This window comes from Typopeltis vanoorti, chromosome 2, assembly GCF_054136105.1.
Source record: "Typopeltis vanoorti isolate ZY-2024b chromosome 2, IOZ_Tvanoo_1.0, whole genome shotgun sequence".
In the NCBI taxonomy this organism is placed as follows: Eukaryota; Metazoa; Arthropoda; class Arachnida; order Uropygi; family Thelyphonidae; genus Typopeltis; species Typopeltis vanoorti.
The window spans coordinates 183,900,276-183,922,201 of NC_143550.1; the positions used below are offsets into that span (position 1 = coordinate 183,900,276).

At 36.6% G+C, this 21,926-nt stretch overlaps 1 protein-coding gene across 1 annotated transcript in view; it reads left to right on the forward strand.

Moving 5' to 3' along the window:
- LOC150109717 (uncharacterized) overlaps nucleotides 1-17,405 on the forward strand; it is a 490,804-nt gene extending 473,399 nt beyond the window's left edge. Inside the window, exon 23 of the mRNA XM_090403072.1 lies at nucleotides 16,828-17,405. Within this exon, the coding sequence (XP_090259198.1) occupies nucleotides 16,828-17,223 (396 nt within the window). The 3' untranslated portion in view covers nucleotides 17,224-17,405. The remainder of the gene's footprint in view (nucleotides 1-16,827) is intronic.
- Nucleotides 17,406-21,926: the final 4,521 nt, after the last annotated feature.

A 21,926-nucleotide genomic window follows, 5' to 3' on the forward strand; every position in this document is an offset into this window, starting at 1 on the left:
TGAGCAAGAGGTGTATGGGGAGTTGAGCAAACTAGGTGTTAATAAGGCTATGGGACTTGATAATATATCACCACGTATTCTGAAGGAATGTGCCAGGGAGTTGACACCTGCCTTGACATATTTTTTTAATATTAGTCTAGCACTCGGTCAAATTCCTAAGGAGGGCAAGATTGTGCCGCTTCATAAAGGAGGTGATAAAACTCGAGCATCAAGCTATAGGCCTATCTGTGTGTGTTGTGGTTAAGTTGCTGAAGAAGACTTGAGAACTAGGATCCAGAATTGGGTTTGGAACAATGGTATTATCTTTGATGGACACATGGATTTGCTGAAGGGAGGTCATGTTTTAGTAATCTACTTACTTATTACAATAAAGTGACTGCTTCCTTGGACAGAGGAGAAGGATACACAGTAATATACTTGGATTTTGCAAAGTTTTTGATAGATTACCTCATGATAAGTTACAGTCAAAGTAGAGCAGATGGGGTTGGATGTTAGATTAGTGCATTGGATTTGAGACTGGCTATCTGATAGGTATCAACAAGTTGTGTATGGGGGAGCGATATTTAGAAAAAGGAAAGTCACTAGTGGAGTGCCTCAGGGGGTCTGTTTTAGGGCCATTACTATTTAACTTGTATATTAATGATATTTGCGAAGATTTGGATGGAGATATTCAGTTGTTTGCAGATGATGCAAAGTTGGGACGAACCATGAAGAGTAGGGAAGATGTGGCCTTACAAGAAGACTTGAATAAATTGAGTGATTGGGCACGGAAATGGGGATGTGAGTTCAATGTTGCAAAATGTACGTTTTTAAAATTTGGAAAACAAAGATGGGATGCAGAATTTATGCTTGGTGAGGATATATTGTTGGAGGTGGAAGAAATAAGAGATCTGGGGGGGGGATAGTGGATAACGTTTAATTTTCTTGACCAAAAAGCTCTGGAAAGACTTTTATTGGGATTATATTGATCAAGTGTATATAATAAACAACTAAGTTATACCAACTAGTTTCACCAACTAAGTCTGTTGGCATCTTTAGGGTACATAACTGATGTAAGGCACTAAAAAGTAAAAAACTGTTACAAACTATAATCAACCGATTCCAATTATATTAAACAAAGAACGGAGTGCGTACATTACATTCATAGAGCGTGGATGGTATCACTTGTTATTTAGGAACGTTCTATAGTTGGCACTATAATTCAGTTCTGGCAAGTTGAAGGATCTGATAAGGATCTTCCAGATCACGGGCAAGATTAGTCCTTGGTTCCTGTTAAGGTTTTGTATACAGCGGGCAACTGTTGTGGCCTCCTTAAAAATCCGGGAGCAGAAGTCCTCCTTCATGTAAGGAATTGTGCTTCTATCCCGCTCTATGGTATGGTTCATTCTTGAGAAATGAAAAGCTAACCCCAATTTTTCTTCTCTGTTATTATTGACGTCACCTATGTGTTCTTTTTGCGTAATTTCAAGGCTCCTTGAAGTTTGGCCGATGTAATTCAAGCCGCACGAGCATGGTATGTTATAAACTCCAGCATATTTGGAGAAAGGATGGCTATCTTTTGGAGATCTTAAGAATTGTCTAATCATTTCTGTGGTTTTAAAGGCTACTCTTATTTTGTGTGGTCTAAGGTGTCTAGCAATCTTATTGCTCAAAACAGAAAGTAACGCCTTCTATGCTAAGTACTTATGATTCAAAAGGCTAGATAACGGAGTGGTTAACAAAAAACACTATGAAAAATACACTACAGTTTAGTTCACTATTAAGTTTGCAGTACAATACAGCTTTTACTGTTGATTCAGCCATTATTGAGAATATCCTTTCAACAGGTGAAGATGTGCCTGGCTGGCTGAAAATCATCATCATCATCATCATCAAATTCCTGCCATGTACCCTCAAGGGGTGTACAGGATATGACAGTACTACATGAAAAAATTACATCATTACTAACTTCCTATCTACAATTTTCCTCCAAATCAGTCTGTTACTTGTCAAGACTCCAACATTATCAGATCTTATATTTCTATCGTCTAAGGCACTTTGTACCGTATCAATCCACCTATATCTTGGTCTTCCTCTGGGTAGTTTTCCTGCCAACCTGGCAGAGAACACTTGTTTTGCTAATCTTTCCTCTCCTATTCTATTTAAGTGACCATACCATCTGAGATTAGCTCTGCTAACGCATTCCTGGATGTTGACAATGTCAAGTTCTTTCCTAATATTATCGTTTTTAATATGATATTGCCATTGATGCCATCTGTTCACGCCTATAATCTTTCTCAGGACTCTCATATCTGCGGTCTCTAGTCTTTGGTCAAGTGTTTTACTTCTGACCCAGCTCTCAGATCCATAAGTAAAAACTGGTTTGAACACTGTCCTGTATACAGCTAATTTAGTGTTCCGACTAATTTCTTTCTTATTCCATATGAATTTATTCAATTGACTTCCCACGATACCAGCTTTGCTGATTCTGTTGTCTATTTCTATATTTAGTTTACCATCTTCAGTAAAAATTGTGCCTAAGTAGCTGAAATGTTTTACTTGTTCCACAGGTTCTCCATTCACAACACAGTTAACATTTTCAATGATTCTGCCTATTTTCATTGTCTTTGTCTTTTTATTGCTGACCTTCATACCATATCTATTACAACAGCTATTCAATTTAGTCAGAGAATCTTGCAGACTTGTAGCGGATTTATTTAGAAGTATAACATCATCCGCATAAAGCAAAGAGCTGACATTAACATCTCCAATTTTGATATCAGGTTTAATACCACTTTCCTTCATAATGTGATCCATATAGATAATGAATAACAGAGGGGATAATGTACATCCTTGTCTCACACCAGATTTAACATTAAACCATCTTCCTGTACTTCCTTCAATTCTAACTGCTGACTCACAACTCAAATAAAGACTAAGTATTGCTTGATATAATGCCCCATTGACACCATATAACTGCAGCGTATTGAATAGCTTCTCTTTTGGCACCTTGTCATATGCCTTTTCCAAATCGACAAAACTTAAGTACAGATCTTTATTATATTCCCATGCTTTCTCGACTATTTGTCGTAAAGTGAAGATCTGATCCTGACAGCCTCTATTTGGCCTGAATCCAGCTTGTTCTTCACCAAGCTTTTCTTCCACAATTCTTCTCAAGTATACTTGCATAGATCTTGCCAGGAACACTCAGTAGGGAAATACCTCTGTAATTCTCACATTCAGTTTTATTTCCCATTTTATATATGGGTACTATGAGAGCTCTACTCCAATCATTGGGAATTCGTCCCTCTGTCCAGGCTTTCTGAACTATGCAGTCCAGCCACTGTAAGACTCTTATACCACCATACTTCAGCACTGTTATGCAAATTGGAGCAGATGGGAATGGATATTAAATTGGTGATATGGATAGGAGAATTGCTCAGGGAGAGATACCATAAGGTGGTGTATGGAGGAGCCGAGTCCAGAATGAGGCAGGTGACCAGTGGTGTGCCTCAGGGCTCTGTGCTTGGGCCAATGTTGTTTAATTTGTATATAAATGATATAGGAAACGGCTTAAAGGGACATATTCAGTTGTTTGCTGATGATGCAAAGTTGTGTAGTGCAATAAAAAATCAAGCTGATGTTGAAAGTTTGCAGGAGGATTTAAATAAGCTGGTAAAATGGGCAAAAGAAAATGGATGTCAGTTCAATGTGGAAAAGTGTAAAGTCTTGCATTTTGGGATTAAAAGATTACCAGCTGTGTACTACATAGATGGAAAGGTACTCCAAGAGATTGATGAGGCTAGGGACTTAGGGGTATTGGTAGATAAGGAGATGAAGTTCAGAGGACACATTGCTAAGGTGTCCAAGATTGCACATAGGATTACTTGGTTGTTGAGGAACACACTAACATCCAGAGATAAAGAGGTTATTATACCCCTTTATAAAGCATTGATACTTCCACATTTGGATTACTGTGCTCAGGTCTGGTCACCTGGATTCCTTGGAGATGAGGAGGCTGTGGAGAGGGTTCAGAGAAGAGTGACCAAGTTGGTGAGTGATATAAAAAATGCTCCCTACATTGATAGATTGAGAGCTTGTGGATTGCAGAGATTGGTTGATAGGCGAAGAAGAGGGGATATGATAGAAACATTCAAATTACTAAAAGGTTTTTATAGGATTGATGCAGGGGAAATGTTTCAGCTGTGTGATAGTCATGGAAGAACAAGAGGTCATCTCTGGAAATTAAAGAAGAGTGTGGTTAACAAAGGTGTCAGAACAAGGTTTTTGCCTGGAGGGTGGTGAATGAGTGGAATTCATTGCCTGACTTTGTTGTGAGCTCTTCATCTGTAAATGAATTCAAGAAGAGATATGACAGATATTGTTTTGCTAGTTTGGGTCTCCCACGATGAGTCTACTGACTCCATGGAGATACCCATAATAATAATAATAATAATAATAATAATAATTTCTGGTCGAATATCATCTACTCCTGCTGCCTTTCCACATTTCAAGCCTTTGATGGCTTTTTCTACTTCAAGTATGGATATGTATTCCTGACTGCATGCCTGGTCAGTGTTTTTTATCACTTAGCTGTCATCACTGCTTGTTTCATTTAGCAGTTTTTCAAAGTAATTACTCCATACTTCAAGGATATCTTTTTCTCCTGTTTTCATTTCACCTTTATCATCTCTAATTCCTTTTACAGCACTCTTTCCTCCATTCCTAAGCTTCTTCAACAACCTCCAGAATATTTTGCCACCTTCTTGATATTTATTTTCTATATTCTTGCCAAAGTCCTCCCATGACTTTTGTTTAGCTAGTTTTACACACCGTTTAGCTTTCTTACATTTGTCTCTGTATTCTGTAAGAGTAAAAGCTGACTTATTTGCCAGGAACTTTTGATATGCTTTCTTCTTTTCCTTCACTGCCTCTTTAACTTTTTAATATAACATTTTATATTTATTGCTCAGAAAGATCTCACTAGTTTTTGTCTTTTTTGTTTCAGTCACCCCTATTATGTCGATCTGGTACTTATCTAATTCCTCAGCTAGCTCCATTTCTTTGCCATTCAGTCTTCTTATGTTGATAGTACCGATCTTTAACTCTGGTGATGTTGAGTTGGGGTTTGTTTTCAGATTTGTTCCAGTAGCTGACTTTTCGCTGTTCGCCCTGGTTCCCTGGCGAAAACAACGGGGGCCTTGTTTAACCGGGCGATGCCCCAGCCGGCATGAAATTTTGTCATGTTGTACCATCATTTTTTATTTTGGTTTAACCAATAAGAATACAATTTATTAGGCTAAATCCCAAATTGCCCAGGCTGAAAATGTATTCTATAATTTGGACAAGATTGGGCAATGAAATGTTCTTTTCTTTGAAATGACTGAATAGTTGTATCCATTTTTCTTCGCAACTTGTAATTTCAAAATGTCATAGTTTGCCGACCAAAATGCTTTTGCAATCACCACTTCACCAAACAATTCATCCATGTTTATTGCATTATTTGCAAGAGTTTCATTAATTTTTTTCACCTGAAGATTCAATTTCCGACCAAGTTAATTCATTGTTGTTTATCCAAGTAAAAGATTCTGCTCCAACCAAACTGTTTTCCCAAAGCTCAATGTAAGAAAGACATCGGTCATAAAATTTTGTAAACTGTTGTAGTATTGTATTAATATTAATACTTCCATTATTTTCCAGTATTCCGAAAAGCTTTTTTGCTTCTTGAGGTATAAATTTATCATCACGCCTTTCCTCGAGATTTGTTTTTAATTTTCTAAGTTCAATGACAATATCTGATGCACTCGCTTTTGTACTTTCCATAATCAAGATAGATTTGTTAAACAATTTGAGTTGCCTGTGCACAAACTACAAATACATTTCACCACAATCATTATCAAAGAACTGTTTTATCATCACCGGACAGTGTTCTTGTTAAATAAAATATGATTTTAGTCCCTCATAGATTTAAAGCATTCAGTCAATAGCTGGAAGTAGCAAAAGAAAACGAGTGTTGCCATGTTGAAGAACCTTTTTATACTCTACATCAACAAATTCACAGAATGCTTTTAGTTGAGTGACTCGAACCGTATAAATGTGAAAATATTTATAAATTTTGACTACTAAAGCTTCTGTTTCAATAGGTAGAACATCAACTGCAGTTTGAAGACAGATGTGAACGATGTGAGCACTGCAACCAATGCCCACAATATTTCTTCCTAGTTCCTTCTTCAATCGACTGTAAATATTGTTTTCTCCTCTCCGTTTTACACCCCCAAAATTGGTATTGCAGTTATCTCCACAAAATCCAATAATTTGTTTTGTTATATTATGAGTTTTCATAACTGACATTAAATGGTTTGTCAGTATTTCAGCAGTTTCACCGGGGATTGAAAGTTTAACTCTTACTCCACAATCTGGTGCAAAATACCACACAACACATGGCACAGTTTTAATTTCTTTCCTGTTGGAAGAATCAGTGGATATCGTCACAAAATTTGTTTTGTTTAAATCTTCACAAAGTTGCTGAAACAACAGTGGCTCAATCACTTTAACAATGACAGCTTCACATTTTGTTCTACCCAGTCTAAACTTTGTTTCAAAAAGCTTTGATATCAATTTAGATGAACAGTGCAGACTTAAAGCTGAGATTGTGAATAGCAACGTGAAATGCAAAAGTTGCTTCTTTAGCAGCTATTAAAAATTCTTTCTCACTTGGATCGGCACCTTTAAAATATGACAGTATCTTTGAGGAAGTTCCTGCCGCTGCTAGACTAGCCTTATGTTTCACACATGTCGAGTGATTTTTTTATGTCCGAACGCCCACCATGAACCACAGAAAATTCTGAAGAGCACTGTTCACATTTCACTTTGTCAATATGACCACAAACTTTTTTCAAAAACAGATAATCCTTTTTTAATTCATCCGTAAACACACAGCTTCTTTTTGGCATTTTGGGGTTAAATTAATTTAATGAAGTAAAAAAATCGCAAACAACATGCTGAAAAGAAACACCGACTCGCAATCTAAACTCGACTAAGATTGCACATGCTCAACAATGACTTGCGACGCAACGTACAGGCCAGAGTCAAAGTGGAGTATTCGTGTTGCTTAATTGCCATTTTCCGAGGCTGTACTTTTTGTAATGCTTGTATATTCTGCACTTTTAAATTTTTACCAAATAACTGGGACAAAATGACAAACTGGCCGGGACCATACCTTCAAACCGGGGCGTATGTTAAGCCTATACATTATCCCCCTTCTGTTATTCATTATCTATATGGATCACATTATGAAGGAAAGCAGTAACCTGATATCAAAATTTGGGATGTTAATCTCAGCTCTTTACTTTATGCAGATGATGTTATACTTTTAAATAAATCCAGTACAATAGACTAAATTGAATGACTATTGTAATAAATTTGGTATGAAAATCAGCAATAACAAGACAAAGACAGTGAAAATATCCAGAAACGTTGAAAATATCAACTGCATCATGAATGGAGAACCTATAGAACAAGTAAAACATTTCAGCTATTTAGGCACAGTTTTAAGTGAAGATGGTAAATTAAATATGGAAGTAGACAACAGAATCAAGACAGTTAGTATGGTGATAAGTTAATTGAATAAAAATATATGGATTAAGAGCGAAATTAGTCAAATCACTAAATTAGTTGTATACAAGACAGTGTTCAAATCAATTTTAACTTATGGATCTGAGAGCTGGGTTTGAAATAAAACACTTGACCGAAGACTAGAGACCACAGATATAAAAGTCCTGAGAAAGATAAGGGACATGATTGTATCAATGGCAGTATCATATTGTTGTGTTGGAAAAAGGGCCGACTCACTATTCGTAAGCCATTTTGTTTCTGACCCAACACAGAGACAATGAAGACCCTAAGGATAAGGACATGCTTATGCTTCCAAGGACAGGACTAAGGGAGTATTGTATATATATATTCACTCAAAGGCATATCAACTTGACTGAGATTATTAATACTGAGTAAGCTAAGGAAATCTGTGTTTAAAAGTAATATTATTTCTGTAAAATAAGCAAAGGAAAACTGTATTTCAGGACCAGAATTGTTGTTATTTAATGTGCTTAAGAGATCTATGTTTTAGAACCTTGTTAGATTCAGAGTTAAGGTGACCAATCGGCCGTAGCAAAGAATATGACATAGTTAACAAGAGAGAGGGCGCTCGGAAGGCAAATATAATGCGCCGTGCGAGACTCAAATGCTCTCTTGTTTTCTGTTCCTGTTCCCATCCAATCCCGGATAGCTGAGGAAGCTCGTCGCCGACGAGAATTCCAGTGAAGAGCAGTTGGTGAACCATGCCAATGTATAGTCAGTGAAGGGCAACCTTCAATGAAAGTGTACGTAAGTCACAGAGGCCATAGAAACACGTGGCTGAGAAATAAGGAAGTCTTGCCATATTGGAAGTAAAAGCAGGGGAAGTCACGGGAACCCCAAGAACAAAGACAAGATGGTAATGTACAACCTTTTCATACATATTATAGAGTTGTAAACCTAAAAAGGAATAGGAGCTAAGGATTTGAGGAGCTCCACACGTTAACTTACCCATAGTGCTTTAATGACTGTTTGGACTAATTGTCTATGTCAAGTAAGCTTGTGCCGAGAACCTGATCTTTGAACTGTTTGTCAGGAAGAAGCTATTTGCTGTATTGTTAGATATTAGCCTGAATTTTACTTAAATTGTGGGGGGTAGAGATTTTACAGAATTAGAATTTGTTTTCCATGTTAAAATATAAGTTAGAATGAGTTTGATATGCCATGTATAAAGTTTGTCTAATTGTGCTTAGAAAGTGAGCATTGAGTAACCCTGTAAAGATAAGCTGAGTCTGAGTTTCATAATATGACAGAGATATAGGATTTGTATTACTTAAGCATAGAGATTGTAATTTTGGATATCTTAATCTAAAGGGGGGGGGGAGTTCAGACTCTCAATTTAATTCAAGGAAGGTAACTTAGCATTGAAATTGTTACTTAAAGTGTATCCATATTAGTGGTTTAATAAATGTATTCTTTTATATCAAAGATCATGAGTTCTGATTTTCTGAGACTGAATTACCACTTATAAAACTTTCGGACCTGTGTGAGTGAAGGGGGGAAGCAATTCATGTAAGAAAGAAAGGGGGGAACCACGACTGCACATCACGTGATCCCTAATAAATTAATGTTATTTGTTTGAGTATCAGAATTTAGTTGCCAGCTTGCGTAGTCATTCAAAAAATATAAATTTGTTGGCAATAAAATAACTGATATGCATGAGAGATAAGTAAATAATAGAAAATAGTAAAAGATAAGAATAAAAGTAAAAGACGCATATACGGTGACATAACAATATTAAAAACAAGGATGTTAGGAGAGAACTTGACATTGTTAGCATCCAGGAATGTGCTAGTAGAGCTACTCTCAGGTGGTATGGTCACTTAAACAGAATGGAAGAGGAAAGATTAGCAAAACAAGTGTTGTCTGCCAGGTGGGCAGGAAAAAGAACCAGAGGAAGATCAAGATATACAGGGTGTTCGGGATAAATTTGACAGTTTCGTAAGGAAAAAGAAAATCTTCTTTGTATCTATTAAATTTAATGAATTGACAAAAAAATATTACAGGCAGAGTTAATTACAATACTATCAACAAGATTTACTCAAAATAACCACCATTAGCATCGATCACAGCTTCAATTCTGCTTCGGAACCTCGAACAAGCTGATGCTACAGTCTCCCTGGGAAGGGCCGCAAAAACTGTTTTAATTTTATCCATTAACTGGGCTTTTGTATTACTGGAAGTGCGATTGGTGTCTTTTTCAACTGCGCCCCATACAAAATAATCCATGGGGTTAAGGTCTGGGGAGTTTGGAGGCCAAACATTTGGACTGGTGAAGTCGTAGAAATTTTCAGACAACCATTTTTGACTTTTCCCAGAGGTGTGGCAAGGGGACGAATCCTGCTGCCATACATACGGCCTACCATTGGCTACCCTTGTTATCCAGGGCTTGACTACAGTTAGCAACTCCACGAACAAAGCCCGAATTCCAATGCCAGGGTTCTTCAACACCTGTTCCTGCAGATTTGCGAGGAATTCTGCTGTACGAACGCAATCAGATCGTCTGCTAGGGATCTTTCTTCTTGCTACATCCTCGTAGTCACCATTGCAAGTCTCTAGTTCATGCCTGATTGTTTTTACTGTATTCAGGGAGCATTGGGCAGCAGTCGTAATATCCTTATTTTGATGGCGGGCACGAATCATCATGATACAAGTTATTCTCTTCCATGATTCAGGTGGGTTCCAGCTATCCATCCTTTCTGACATCTTGTATATGAATGAAGAAGGGTCCAAACTTTTAAATGAAGAGAAGTGTGTGTTAATACATGTAACTTACGGAAAAATATAATTAATTATTAATATGTCAAATTTATCCCGAACACCCTGTATGTGGATTGATACAGTAAAAAGTGCATTCGAAGACAGAAATATAAAATGTGATAATGTTAGTCTTGATAGATAATAGATTGATTTGGAGGAAAATTGTTAATAGGAGTTAGTAATGAAATTTCTCACGTAGTACTATCATGTACTCCCCTAGATAGTACATGTCAGTAATTTGATGATAATGATGTAGAAGTATAGAAATGTCTACGTGAATTGGGCATGACTCTGTTAACAGATGCCTTTAACAGAATCATTTAAACTGGAAAATGTTGGAGGAATGGAGAGAGTATACTGGTTCCATTATATCAAAACAAAGGTGACATCCAATCCTGTAGTAAGTAGCTACAGAGGAATTAAACTCATGAGTCACACTATGAAGATATGGGAAAAGGTAATTGAGAAGAGATTGCAAGACTAGGTGTCAATTAGTGAAGAGCAGTTTGGGTTTATGTCCAGCTGGGGAATAACTGTCGCCATCTTTGCTCTATGACAGCGCTTAGAAAGGTGCTTGGAGAATAAGACAGGACTTTTTCTAGTTTTCATTTATTTGGAAAAGGTCTGTGATAGAGTCCCAAGAAAAGAGATATGGAGAAGCATGAGAAAGAAAATTATCCCAGAAAAGTATGCACATCTTATGCAATGTAGCAAAATGAAAGTGAGATGTGAAATACGAACCACTGAGGGCTTTTTTCAAAGGTCAGCTTTGAGCCGCTTATTTCTCGTGCTCCTGAATGTGCTGATAGTGATAGGAAGAACTGACTCACCCTGGATGATGATGTTTGCTGATGGAGTAGGTTGCTCAAAGTCTGAGCAGGATGCAGAAGAAAGACTTGAACAGTTTAGGAAAGCTTTGGAACATAGTGGCCTGAGGATTAGTAGAAATAAGACATTTGAGATCTTTAATAAAACTTGTTGAATCATCTTAATCTTAAGTACTATGTTAGCAGCAGTATATCTTGTAATTGAAGCAGCAAGGAGTATACATGACAGGGCACAGACTGTCACAAGTGTATAGGTTCACATACCTAGAATCTTGAGTCCAAAATGATAGATACATGGATTCAGAACTTAATAGGAGGATCCAATCAGGGTGGTTAAACTGGAAGAAGATTTCAGGCATCTTTTGTATCAGACAAGTTAAAAGGAAAGATCTGCAAAATAGTAGTAAGACCAGCACTGATGTATAGCAGTGAGACCTGGTAGATGACAAGAGATGAGGGAAGAGAATGGGTGTAGCTGAAACTTGCTGAGACTTGCTTAGAATGCTGAGACTTGCAAGTAGTACAACAAGATTAGACCAAAATCAAAAACTCGCTGATTTGGGGGACATTGAAGATAACCCAAGTGTCTGTAAAGATTAGGGAATCAAGGCTGAGGTAGTTTGACCATGTTATGCAACATGACAAAAGCAGTGTGGAAAGGACAGTGCCAGAGATGAAGCCACCAGGCAGAATAAGTAAGGGAAGACCTAAACATCAGCTATCTAGACAGCTTGAGAGGGACCTTCAAGACTTTGGGCTAGAGGAGCCTTGGACAGAACTGGATGGAGGAAGTTGATCAGCTGCAACGACCCCATTTGAGTGGGAATGAAGCTGAAGAAGACTAAAGTAGCTGTGTACAAGATGATGTTCAAACCAGTTTTAACTTGGATCCATTAGCTGAGTTAGAAATAAAACAGTTGATCAAAGACTGGAGACCACAGATATGAGAGTTCTGAGAAAAATTAGGGGTAAACAGATGGCATAAATGGCAGAATTATATTAAAAATGAAGGTATTCAAATTTCCTTGTTGAAGTTTCTTGTACAAAATCTACATGAAACTTAAATTTAAATAACTAATTTACTAACTAAATTTATTATTTACATACTGATGTTTTGCTAGCTCAAGTTTGTATTATTCAAGGCACTCACAAGATGCTCACACAGTGAGTACCGAGAATGCAAAACAGTGATCTTCATTGATTACTGCTGATATGAGGATAGAGTTCACCAGAATGTTTTGGTGGATTACACCATTAGCTCTTTTGCAGTGAACTGGGTTCTGTAGCTGCTTCCAGGAACAGAGTATTCATTTCAGACAAATTATTGAGACTACAACCATGTTAGAAATAATTATTTTAATTTCCCAATGTTTCAAACTTCATATTAAGCTTGAAACATCGGGAAGTTAAAATAATTATTTCTAACATGGTTATAGTCTCCATAATTTGTCTGAAATGAATTCTGATCACCATGTAACACTAAAGAAAAGGAATAGAATATGTGATTTGAGCTGGTATGCTTTTTATTAGCCTAATTTTTTTTTCCCCAACCTTTGAAATGGTTGCTATTTCAGGCTTGTTGTGCTAGTCCACTTTATGGACTAGCACATATAACCATGTCATATATACTTTTTACCAATGTAGTCCATCCTCTCTCTCTCTCTCTCCAAAATACTAGGTATTTTCCAGTTGACAGAGGATACTGTGGACATCTGTGAAGGAGAGACAAATAAGGGATCCGGATGATTCCTTATTTTGTCTCAGGAAAGTGGAAACTTGTTCAGAGGTTTTTAGACTGTTCTAATTTGTGTAAGTGAGCCCAGTCTTCTTACCTTTGATGTAAGGTGAGGATATGGTGTATGTATAGTGTTGTTGGAAAGGAGTGGGGGCTCTTTTTAAGGAATTTAGTCCAACCAGACATGAAGAGTGCCACTATGACTCTTCTTGCAGTTATTTCATTCAGTCTTAGCTGAGTGTGTCTCAAAAATGCCAGTTTTTTTTTAGGCTAAATTAATTATTCACAGCATGTGAATAATTAATTTAGTTAGTAAATTATTCATTTACAATCCAGTTTCAGAAACTTCAACATGAATTAATTAAACAGAATGGAAAAGGAAAGATTGGTAAAACAAGTGTTTGATGCCAGAAAGGGAGGGGAAAAAACGGAGAAAGACCAAGATGAATTGATAAAGAAGACCAAAATATGTAAAATATAGTATCCCTTATAGATAAGACTAATCTAGGGGGAAAACTGTCTCTAGGAAGTTAGTAGTATGAACTTTTCATGTAATTACTATCATTATATCTGCTACATCTCCTTGATGGTACATATCAGGAATTTGATTATGGCGATAAGTGTAGTCTTCTTCTTCTTCTTCCACTCTGCCTTATCCCATGTTAAACGGGGTCAGCGCACCAATCTTTAACCTTCCTCTTCCAAGTTCTCCGGTCCAGAGCATCCTTCAGACTCCATCCTTTCTCCCTAAGATCCTCTGTCATCTTATCCCTCCGCCTGAGCTTGGGCCTGCCTCTTTTCCTCCTTCCCTCCAACTCCATATACTCCACTCATTTACCAACGTACTCCTCACTCTTCCTCTCAACATGTCCAAACCACCTCAGCCTACTTTCTTGTATCTTCTTGCCATTTGGTCCCACCTTAACTGTCCCTCTGATGTAGTCATTCCTTATCCTGTCCTTCTTTGTCACACCACTCATCCATCTCAACATCCGCATCTCTGCTACCTCCATCTTCCTTTCCTGTGCCTTGGTTATAGGCCACGTCTCTGCACCATGGAGCATCGCCGGCCTCACCACCATCTTATAGAGCTTTCCTTTCCTTTCCTCTTACAACTCACTCTCTTGTCACACAGGACCCTGCTCATCTTCCTCCAATTCATCCAACCACATGTTATTCAGTGCTGTATTTCCTCATCCAGGTCACCATTCCTCTCGACAACCGACCCAAGGTACTTGAATTTCTTCCCTGAAATTAGCCTTGCACCCTGGAGTCGTATGACGATATCCTCATCACTCCCCATTGACATATATTCAGTCTTCACCTGGTTAATTCTCATTCCGCTCTCCTCCAATGCCTTTCTCCACTCTTCCAGGGTATTTTCAAGCTTCTCTCGGGATGATTCGCATAGAACAATGTCATCGGCAAACAGCATGCTCCATGGTGTCTCTTTCTTGACATCCTCCACTAGTACATCCATGACCAGGTCAAAGAGGTAGGGGCTCAGAGCTGACCCTTGGTGTAGCCCTACGACAATAGGGAACCCTTCTGTCATGCCGACACTAGACCTGACCTGAGTTTCTGTTCCCTCATACATCTCCGACACCCCCTTCTTCCTCATACACCTCCATACCTCCTGCCTGACCACTCTGTCATATGCCTTTTCCAGGTCTATAAACACCATGTGCAGATCCACTTGCATCTCTCTATATTTCTCCATCAATTGCCTTAGCGCAAATATTGCATCCGTTGTCCCTCTTCCTGGCATAAATCCAAACTGCTCCTCACCAATTTTTGTTTCCTGCCATAACCTTGCTTCAATTACTCTTTCCCATATTTTTAATGTGTGTGACATCAGCTTGATTCCTCTATAGTTGCCACAGTCTTGAACATCTCCTCTTGCTTTGTAGATTGGGACTAGAATACTTTTCCTCCATTCCTCTGGTATCTTTTCCTGTTGGGCTATTTTACACATCAGATCCCATAACATATCCATGCCCTCACTGCCCAAACTTTTCCACACTTCCCCAGGTATCTGGTCTGCTCCCACAGCCTTTCCATTCTTCATTTTTCTCAGTACCCAAACCACCTCCTCTCTACTTATGTCTTGCACCGGTCTCTCATTTACCTCTCCATCCTTGCACCTCTCTCTTGGATTCTCCTCATTTAGTAGTTTTCGGAAATATTCTTTCCATCTTCCTCTGATTTTGCCCTCGTCTTGTAATACTACTCCTTAGGCATTCTTTATCTGCTTGACTGATGTTATGTCTTTCGAGGCCTTATCTCTGGCTTTCGCTATTCTCAACAACTGAGCTTCGCCACTGTTTCTCTCCAGTTCTTCATAAACCTCATCAACTGCCCTCGCTTTCGCCCTTGCCACAGCTTTCTTTGCATTTTTCTTTGCTAATCTATATACCTCCTTGTTGGCTCTAGTTCCAGTCATGTCCCATTTTTTCTTTGCTTCTTTCTTTTCCTTGATCTCCAACTGCACCTCCTCATTCCACCACCATGCCTCCTTATCCTCAGGTGGTCCCTTTCCTGATGTTACACCAAGCATCTCTTCTCCAATTTTTCTAATATTACAACTATTAACGTCCCACCATTCTTCCACATCCTCTGGTAACTTCATTTCTTTCAATACCTCTTCTTTAAACTTATTCCTTGGTCCTTCCTCTTCCAATTTCCACCACTTTATTCTCCTCTGTACCCACCACTTCCGTCTATTCTTCTTTTCCCCTTTTATATCATAGTCTACCACAACCAACCTGTGCTGTGCTGCTACACTTTCTCCATTAATCACTTTACAGTTTTTCACCTCCTTCAGATGTTTCCTACGGTACATAATATAGTCAATCTGACTCATTCTATCCCCGCTCTTATAGGTTATCAGATGCCCAACTCTCTTCTTGAACCACGTGTTAGCTATAGCCAGATCGAAGGCCACAGCATATTCTATGATTTTTTTACCTTCTTCATTTCTTTCACCACTACTCCAACCTCCATGTACCCTTTCTTCACCACTTCGTCGCCTTCCTACATGCCCATTCAGATCTGCTCCGACGATCACTCTCTCACCATCAGGGATTCCCATTACTACTTGGTCAAGTTCTCTCCAGAATGTCTCTTTCTCCTCATCATCACAACCTACTTGCGGGGCATAGCCACACTTCCTCCCATCTCAAGCTTAATGCTCATAATCCGATCATTCTTCTGGCACACCTCATAGACTCCACTCTTTAGCTCCTTATCGATGATAATTCCAACTTTGTTTCTTCCCTTCTCATTCACACTGCTTTAAAACAGTTTATATCCCTCCGCCAGCTCCTTTACTTTATTGCCTTTCCACCTTGTCTCCTGCACGCACAAGATCTTCAGCTTCCTTCTTCTCATCATGTCCACTATCTCCCTACTCTTCCCATTCATCGTACCCACATTCAGTAACCCGATTCTTACTTTACACACACTCTCTTTCTGTTGGACTCACTTCTCTAGCTGAACCCGTCCTTGGTTCAGTAGCCCTAGCCCACTTCTCACAGTCCTCGGGCGACAGAACTGTGCGTCGCCTACGGGGGGACGCCCTAGCCGTGATCCTTTCTCTGTTATCTAACATTTCATCCTGAGTTTTGGCATGGTTTTTTTACGGCCGGATGCCCTTCCTGACGCTAACCCTCCTCATTTATCCGGGCTTGGGACCAGCACTGAAAATTTTAATACAGTTGCAATTTTAATTTTAATTCTTAATGCAATACCTGATTTCTGAGAGGTGATTCATCTTGAAAATTGGTACTTTGTAGATTAATAAATTTATTAATTAAAAAAAATTATCAAAAGCTGTTGGTTAAAATAGTCATTAATATTTGGGTGTTTAAATGTGCTAAACATTGATTCTTGCAGGTACATAGTTTGACAGCTCGTAGTCTATCAAAAGAATTTAGAGAGCATGCTCAGAAAAATCTTCCACGACCAATGAACCGAACTGTAGCAATTTTAAAAGAAGAAAATTTTCCTTCAGTTAATAAATCTATTTCTGGTGAACAGGATTCTGTCACATATCAATCACCTTTTCCTAGTGCATCATTTGATGGATCCATAGATCCTGGCCATGGTTATACCTCAGATGAAAGCACAACTAGTACCAGTTCTCTTCCACGTGTGAGATCTAAAAAACACATTTCTCGAGCCATTCTTCAGAGAGCCTCATATTGGGAAAGAAGAGCAGAGCAAGGTCTTTTGTCTGATGCCTCAGTAACTGATGATTTTCCTAGTATTGACACTGTGGCAGAATTTTAAAAAATCGCAAACTTAAGTCTCTAACTATTTTGTTTTGGTTCAGCAATTAAAAGTGCTTTAAAAAAAATTATTTGGTTTAGATATATACTTAATTGTAGAATTTTAATATTATTTGGTAAGGTGGCTAGCTGATCAGCAGTTAAAATGTAAATAGACAGAATGATTTATATAAATATTGTTTATGTTAGGTGTTATTAAGCTAAAAGTATTGTTTTGAATGTTAACATTTTAGATAATCGTTATATATATATGTTTTTTTTTTTTTTAAATGTTCATAATTAAAAGTGATATATATTATTGAAAAGTTGTGTTTAACCACACATAGTTGAATTTCTTAACTTAAATATTTATTACATCGAATGATCACATAAAAATAATAATAGGAAAGTCATTTGGTTCTGGCCAGATTGAATATCATAAGCAGCTAAGCTGAATTTTATTGCCTTATATGAAACATTTTATTCATGGTTATAGTTACATAAGAAGTTGAATAGAAGTTGGATGCCTGTTATTGTTGTTGTTATTATTATTATTATTATTACTTAAAAGTATCACACTATGTGAAGTAACTTGTGAATATCATAACTTTCCATTCTTAATTCCTGATTGGGCATGCATGTGCAACTCAGTATATTAAAATTTTATTTCATATGTTCAGACAATTAATATTGACTTTTTGAAGTTTGTGGACTCATAACTATAATCTTTAATTAAATAATAGAATCTAAATATCATTAACTCTGAGTTCAGAAATCATTACAAAATTATAAATGCAATACCTGATCTATTGGATACAAAATGTCAGTTACTTAAGATGTTGAATCAAGACAAAAATATAGGCTTCTTGACTTGATTCAACAAGAATTGGTATTATTATTTTAAAAACATCAGTTAAATTTACATATTTAATTACTGCTGTCTATATAATGTAGGATATCTTTCAGAGTAAACATCACTGCATCATAATTTTATTATCCACTTACTGATGATTAATTGTGAATTATATGACAGTATCCATTCTGAAGGACTAGAGATTTAAAACAAATCCTGAAAACTGTCCCCATGAAGAACATTTATATCAGTATAGAAACTTATAGAATAACGTCAAATATTTTCTCTCTCTCTCCCTCTCTCTTGCTCATTAAGTTTAATTCTATCATTAATTTTTTCCCACAGTATAACTATTCGTATTTTTGCTGTTCTGTAGAGTGATAGAGATAACTTTTGCTAATGATAGGTAATATTTTCATTCCTGGGAACAGTCACCAAATAATTTAGAAATTTTATTCGATTACTTATATATTAATGCAGAATTTCAGATTTCTACATTTTATGTTTAAATTGGTTTGTTCCAATGAGTTTCTCATAACTCTAACATAAGGTAAATAATAAAGCAGATTCAAAATACATTATGTTGTTTCTCTGTATATAGTAACAAACTATGCATATTTTGAAAACGAACTCTCAAATTGTAGCAGTTTTTTTTTTTGCTTGTTTTTATGCTTTACCAGAGTATAAGCAAGTAAGAAGCATCCTCATGCAAACTTACTTATATGAAATTACTTGCATATATAGAAGCTGTTGACTTCATATAAGATTGCCTCATTATCCCAGAATGCACAGCACATCTCCTTTTGGATGTATATATTGCCATGCAATATGGAAAAAGTCACTCAGAGCAGTTTCTACCTTGATTCAGGTCTCATCAGTAGGTTCTAGGCCTAAGGAAATACTGATAGGATAAGTATATGCAGATCATGACCAGCATGTGTCTCAATATGCCTTAAATTAACATTTTATAGTTCTTATAATTATCTAGTCCTTCAGATGTATACATTGGTAAAATATCCTTGTGGAAAAATGACTTACTGAGTGGTATTTTTTTCTTGACTATTATGTATATAAACTATTACACTTTTTTTATAATGTTAGTCAAGTTGCTTTTTATTTTGTCGTCCTACATGTTTCGCCAATTTTTCTATCGGCATCTTCAGGAAATATAAATTAGTAAGCTATATGAAGGTAACAGACTAGGTTACTGATCGTTCTAATTCATACAAAAATTAGTATTGGGCGAGACAATGCGTGTGTCTCGGGAACGTGATTTATTTGTTATGACTCATGATGTAGGTGTCATTGAAGTTCATTTCTTCGATGTTTAATTATCTGATATGACAATTACATCATGAGTCATAACAAATAAATCATGTTCCCGAGACACACGCATTGTCTTGCACAATACTAATTTTTGTATGAATTAGAACCATCAGTTATAACCTAGTCTGTTACCTTCATATAGCGTACTAATTTGTATTCCCTGAAGATGCCGATAGAAAAATTGGCGAAACATGTAGGACAATAAAATAAAAAGCAACTTGACTAACATTATAAAAAAAGTGCAATAGTTTATGACTTACTGATTGTTTACTAAATGTTTATGTTCATGTAAACTTGTATGGTATTATTTTAAGGAAAAATAAATGCTCGGTTTGATAATGCTAAAGTTAATTTCTGTTATGTTGTTTATCTGGTATATTAATGAAAAGATTATTCAAAAATTATGGTGACTTCTAATAATTATACATTTATTTATATTGAAGATATTTATGGATTATACATTGCTGCAACATATTGTGAAGATACTATAGATATATAGTTTTATGGTATAGGTGAACATTAAAAAAAATGTTTTTCCTAACCAGTTCATTTCAATATTTACAGACTTTCTATACTCTGCAATATATACAACACTACTTTTCAGCTATTTAATTTGATAAAACAAGTAAATGTAAGGGGTTGGTGAGTACTAATGATCTTTTATATAATATATATAGTTAGTTATTTACTTAATATAAAACATTCTTTTCTTAATGTACATTTTTTGATATTTATGCATTTTTTGTCGGATATATTCTTAATGACCTGTCGTTCTAACTTTGCATTTCTCAGCCCATGTAATATACTGCCACTAATCTCTTATATTTGAGAATGCAATTTGTTGATCTGTGTAAACTGTATATAGCAATAAATGAAAATAAGGCATTGTGTTATAAAAATTTTGAAGGGTTGAGATATTAAAATTAAATTGCATGCGGTTTATGTAGGGTTGGCCAGAAGTTGTAAACAATACAGAAATATCTTGAAGCTTGTGAGCTTAAAATAAAAAAAAAAAAATTCTCCAATTGCTGCAGACATTGATAATGACTGCATGCATTTAAACATGAATATTTTAGTTTATTATTAATTTATTGATATCATTAATTACTCTTACAGTTTCAGGCATTTATTTTTGTATGATATTGCTGTAGTACACTCAGGGCCGGTCTGAGAGTATTTCATGCCCTTAGGCAAAGAAAATTTACGTGCCCAGTATACATTGTCTCTATATATATACTTTGTCATACTCACACAAGCACATGTACACCTACACATGGGGAAGCATCCCTAGACGATTGCTAGGTTCATCATCATCACGAACCATGGGCTCACTGCCTGTTGATGCCCGATGCCTGCTTCACTATCTTCTTCCACCTTTCTTTGTCCAGTGCACAGTGTCACAGTTTTTGTACACCCATTCCACACCAGTCTTTTATATCGTGTATCCATTCTGTGTATGGTCTACCGCTTTTGTTTAAATCATCCAAAATACCAAACATAAATGTCTTTATCTTCTGGTCCTCACTCATTCTACAGATGTGTCCAAATAATTGCAACTTCTGTTTTATACTCTTCTGCATTAGATTTTGTTTTAGTTGTATCTTCTGATAGAGCTCTTCATTGGTGATTTTCTGTGCCCATCCTATTCTTAGAATCTTCCTGTAACAAGTTATTTCAAATGCCAAAATTATTTTTCTTGATTCCTTATTTATTACCCACGTTTCAGATCTATACAGTACACCGCTGAAGATGCATGTTTCCAGTACTCTTAGTTTTGTTTGCAGGCTGATCACTTTACTTTTCCAGATGTTATCCATGACCTTCAGATTTGTTCTTCCCTTTACAATCCTGATCTTTATTTCTTTTTTACAGTCCAAGTCATATGTCAGTTTACTTCCTAAATATATGAATTGTTCTACATTTTCTATATCAGTTCCATCCACTTGTATCGTTTGTTTCATGTTCTTCTCACCAAATACCATTGTCTTTGTTTCATCCAAGTTCATAACAAGTCCAAATATCTTCCCTTTCTCATTTAACAGTTTCAGTGTTTTTTGTAGTTCTCTTTTGTCTTCTTCAATAATAACAATGTCATCTGCATATCTCAGATTGCTAACTCTCATTCCATGCACAGATATTCCTTTGGCATCTTCCTTCAGTTTGTCCATTGTTCTTTCTAAATGTGCGATGAAAATGCTTGGTGATATTGGGTCTCCCTTTCTAGTACTTCTGCTTGTTTTAAACCATTTCCCCAAATCATCACCTATTCTAACTGCTGCAACTGCATGCTGATAAACATCTTTTAATATAGCTATTAGTTTTTTATCAATTCCATAGGATTCCAGAACTGCTAATGTCACTTTCTGGTCAATACTGTCAAATGCTTTTTGAAAATCAACAAAGCAAGTATATATATTTTTGTTTTTTCTCCTAGCTTTCTCTGTTATTAACCTCATTGTCAAAATCGGTTGAATTGTAGTTTTATCCTTCCTAAATCCTGCTTGCTCGTCTGCAAGGTATACTTCCAATTGTGTTCTAGGTTGTGC